General features: G+C 34.7%; 1 protein-coding gene across 1 annotated transcript; it reads left to right on the plus strand.

Moving 5' to 3' along the window:
* Positions 1-2,218: 2,218 nt before the first annotated feature.
* On the plus strand, positions 2,219-3,184 carry Tsp_03175 (putative insulin-1). Its single transcript, XM_003379469.1, has 2 exons — positions 2,219-2,414; positions 3,081-3,184. The coding sequence occupies exons 1-2, from the start codon at positions 2,219-2,221 to the stop codon at positions 3,182-3,184; spliced, it is 300 nt and encodes a 99-aa protein (XP_003379517.1).
* The last annotated feature ends 1,337 nt before the right edge of the window (positions 3,185-4,521 follow it).

The following is a 4,521-nucleotide window of genomic DNA, read 5'->3' on the forward strand; positions in this document are numbered from 1 at the left end:
TTTTTCTTCTTCCCCTTACGCATAAGTACACAGTTATTTCCATAATAATAATAATAATAATGGTGGTGGTGGTGGTGGTGGTGGTTAGGGAAAGATCGGAAATGTGGATCCACTGTTCTCTTTATAAAACATTAAGATTATGCTTTTTCTGTTTTGATGTAAAAATACATCCACTTATTGCTTGGTACTGTGATAACTGCATCTTGGATGGAGATGAACATTCGTTTCGATTTGATTGGAGGAAAATTTTCAGCTTCTAGATATTTTAATTTCAATATTTACAATGGTCAGTCAGATAAAGTGATAAACGAGCGGGGCTAAATTTAGATCACTTGCTGACAGAAATTGGTTATATCATAAATAAACAGTGCAATTTGCAAAAGGTGATTTTTGAAAGATGTCAAAATTATGAGAAATGTTTATTATCTGAATTGTTGTCTTTATTTCTGTCTTGTTGAAGTGATGGATTGTATTCAAATTGAACATTTCAATGAATATGGCTTTTGTTTAATTTTTATCGTCGTTGATATTGGTAGCAATATGATAATTTGTTAAGCAAAAAAAACAAGCATTGCAAAATTTTTATCATTTCCGGAAAGAATTTGTGTTTTGTTTTTTTCGAAATGCATTAGTAAATTTGCATGTACATATAAAAGAATGGAAAACAAAAAGTGTGCACTGTTCGTGCGTGGTTGGTGGTTATGCTTTTGCTATGGATTGGTGAAGTTGTGGGGATACGTCGCATTTCCAATTTCATCCTCCAATTCACAAGGATTAATTTCAAGCATTCATTTCAGTTTGACTGAGAATAGTATTTTGTTTTGCTCGTACTTTTGTAACTTTTCTTCTCCCAAGTGGATTAAAATTTTATTCGACAAATTTGTTGTGTGGAAAAAATTTCAAGTTTAAATGAGCACTTTGGTCGAGTGAATCAAGTTAATTACAGTATACATGTGTAGAATTGTAATTTTTCCAACAGAACAACGCTGCCAAGATAAGCGGCGAGTTCTATTTCGGTTGGTGTGTTGTGTTTGGCTTGCGCAACCGGGCTGAATCATCGCGGGCGACGATGCAGGGCAAGCTAAGCTAGGTCGAGTTTGGCTGACGACAGACAGAAGTGGACCGGTTGGCAAGTGTTAAGCAATTGCGGACGGAATTTTGGAAACTAGCCTCTCTGGAAAACCTATTTATAGAATTTTAAATTTACAATCACCAAAGGTGATTTGGATTTATGGAAAAAATGCTCTTTTCCAAATTAGCATTCATATAATTCCATAACAGACCACAAACTTTGTTCTGTTCAAATTATATTGTTCAACAAAAGTGGAATAAGCATAAAAATCAGAACAAGAATTAGTAAAAGTAAAGTAAATAGCTAGTAGCTAGCTAGGAATAAGACTTTATCCAAGCTAAGAGTAAGAAACACGACGCCACTGTTGTTGAAATTCTTTCCGCGAAAAGAGGCGGGGTTAGTTGTTGTTGTTGATGTTGTTTTTGCGGTATTGTTTTTCTGGTTGAAATCGTGGGAGTTGACTAGAAGCATCTTAGTTTCAAGCGTCATTGTCTGGCGTCATTGCAAAGACCCATCATCATCATCATCATCGTGTGTCTTATATACGATCATAGCAGATGGCCTGTGCTGAAACGCTTTCGCCATAAATATCCCAATGCCAAGCGTGCGGATGTTTTGACAATCGGTTGCGTAAACAGATTTTCTGGCCAACATTTCTTCTTAGTATACGTCATTTGGCAATTTTCGTCGCACGGCCAGTCGAATGCTTAAAGCTTCGGCCAAGGAACCAGCCGGTCCGGCATGCCATATTATTATTATTATTATTATTATTATTATTGACATTTGCCCGAGCTGGGCATTTGTATTATTTTTTCCATCTTTTTGCTTGTTCAACTTCCAACTAGCCGGCTGGCTTGCTGCTATCTAAATAACTCACCACCGCTTGCTTACCAACCAATTGATAATCGAATATGCTAGTAGTAGTAGTAGATTCATTCCATATTTCTTCTTGTTCATTCCAATTTACCAAAATGCAAAATTTTTTTCTCCAATTTGCAAACTTTAAACTTTTATAAGAAGCAGCTTGTCAACCAGCCAGACTGATTTTTGTTGATGTTGTTGGACTGTTTTGCTTTTTCCACAGGGTTCGTTTCCATGCAACTTCGTGGTGGAGCTTTTCTTAAGCAGCATTGTACAATATTTATTATGGGATGTTTTGAAATTCCTCGCGCTAAATGTCAATCAATGCTTGTTGTTAGCAAAAAGAAAAAAAATGCTCAACTTCCAGGCACGAATTTGACAAAGCAGGAAAAATTAGAGCCGAAGAGATGGTCGGAAAAGTGTTGTCATTCAAGCTTGGAAATATGGATGACATTTCGAGGAAAATGTGGTGGGAAGAAGGGTAAAATGATAAATGTTATTGTTATTTTTAACAAGTTATGTCTAATAGTTCACTTTTTCATTATGCATATATATATATATATATATATATGCATAATGAAAAAGTGATAAATATGATGACTTTATATCCGGCAAAATAGCAGGTGTCAGTGGCGTTGAATATTTTCAGCACATTAACTACCATGTGACAAATTTGAAATTGGTTTGTTGTGTTGTGAGCGTTTTTCACTAGTCATTTTAATTAATTAATTCGAACGATGAAAACCTGCCATTTATTGTTTTTTGGTCGTTTATTGATTTTATCTCAAAGCAAACGCGCATTGTGACATTTGAGAAAAAAACCAAAAAAAACATGGCTACATAGCTTTCAAAAGTGTGGATGTTCCTTTTTCCATTAATGAATTAAAAGATATTATGATCGTTAATTCATTTCTATATCTGTTTTGATGTGACGTTGACAAGTAGTTTCACTATGTGTAAAATTGAATAATCTCCAAGACGGTATTTTTATGCATATTTTGATGGATGCTCTCTATTAATGCACGATTAGAGTGAAAGGAGGATTTTGAGCGCGTTAAGCTGGTGTTGATCTTCTTCGCTTCGCCAACTGCATAGTTCGCCGACAGATTATTATTATTATTATTATTATTATTATTATTATCATTAGTTATTAGCTATTGGATAAGGTGTCGGTGTAAATTGTTTGAAATTGAAACATTTGAGCTCTTTGAACATGAACAACAAGCTAAAATGAACGGTGATTATTTGTGATAAATGGACGAGTGAAATAAAGGCATAGAAAACGAGCATGAGAAAAAGATTATGGTCCTTCTTCCGCTAGCAGTGTAGCATCGGTTAATAAAGCTTTGACAGAAGTCAGTCGGAGGAAGAGCAGAGTATGAAATTACGACAAGTTGTTTATGCAAACACTTGCAGCGTACGGGTCTGTGTTGAAATAGTTTGAATACAGTAAGATATGCGGTTGTGCGCAACTCGAAGTTACATTGCAGCATGTTTGACAGATAAGTTGCAGAGCATAGCTTGTAGCCGGTTAAGCAGCGGCGGGTTGGATGCTTCGAGATTTTTGGCCATTTCCAGACAGGTTATTTGATTCAACAACGTTCAGCCGTGCGCAATGGGTCGTCGGTCGTTGAGTTTGCTAAAGGTTGCTTCCAAAAGCGTCTCAGCAAACACGACCTCAAACAGCAAAATGCTTTGACATTTTATTTGTAAAAACAGGCTTCCGAATTGCGAAAACAACAGATAATCACCGGGTCATTCTTGTGGTCGACCGGTTCTTTGCGGGTACAACTCTTACAAATGGCACTGAAGCACGCGAAAGAGACAAATTCAAACACGGCCTAGCTTTTCAAACGACTTTCTTGCATTTCCTCACAATTATGTTCAAGTATCAGAATTTTTATCATTTTCCATAACATATATTTATTTACCTGTTGATTTTTTCAAACTGTTTAAGCACCCTCTGATCAGTTGGCTGCATGAAATATGCTGTATTACAGTTCAAAAATTTAATTTTTTTCTGAAAGAAGTTTTTATAAATGCGCGTGAAAAGTTCAGAAGTTGTACAAATTTCCGAAGATTTCATCAAATTAGTGTATAATCGGTGAACGGGCGTTGATGGTACAAATTTAAAACAAAACGAAACGTCGTGAAAAGCGAATTTTTTGTTGGATTCAATAAACATTCTATATAATAAATAATAAATACTTCTATACCAGTATAATTTACCAGAGAAGCCATGCTAATTGTATTTGGTTAAAGTACTGATTGTACTTACTTTTTGTGTACTGTAAAGACGAAATTACAGTATGACAAGAAATTCAAAATGTATTTGTCAGTTTTTTTATTTGGTATTTCGGTTTTTCATCAGTGATACTTATGTTTTGAGAAAAAACAAGTTTACTTTGGTTTATCTATGTATAAATGTATTACTCTTCCAAATGATATACTAATTTTATAATGTTTAATTTAAAAATTTTGATCCTTTAAGCAGTGATAATTGTTTTGAATTCATTTCACACTTGGAACACATTCATATTCCGACAAATGAATAGAACTATTGCAAATTTATATTATCTAAAATCAAA

The sequence above is a fragment of the Trichinella spiralis genome, assembly GCF_000181795.1.
Source record: "Trichinella spiralis strain ISS 195 chromosome Unknown Scfld2, whole genome shotgun sequence".
NCBI classification, from domain to species: Eukaryota; Metazoa; Nematoda; class Enoplea; order Trichinellida; family Trichinellidae; genus Trichinella; species Trichinella spiralis.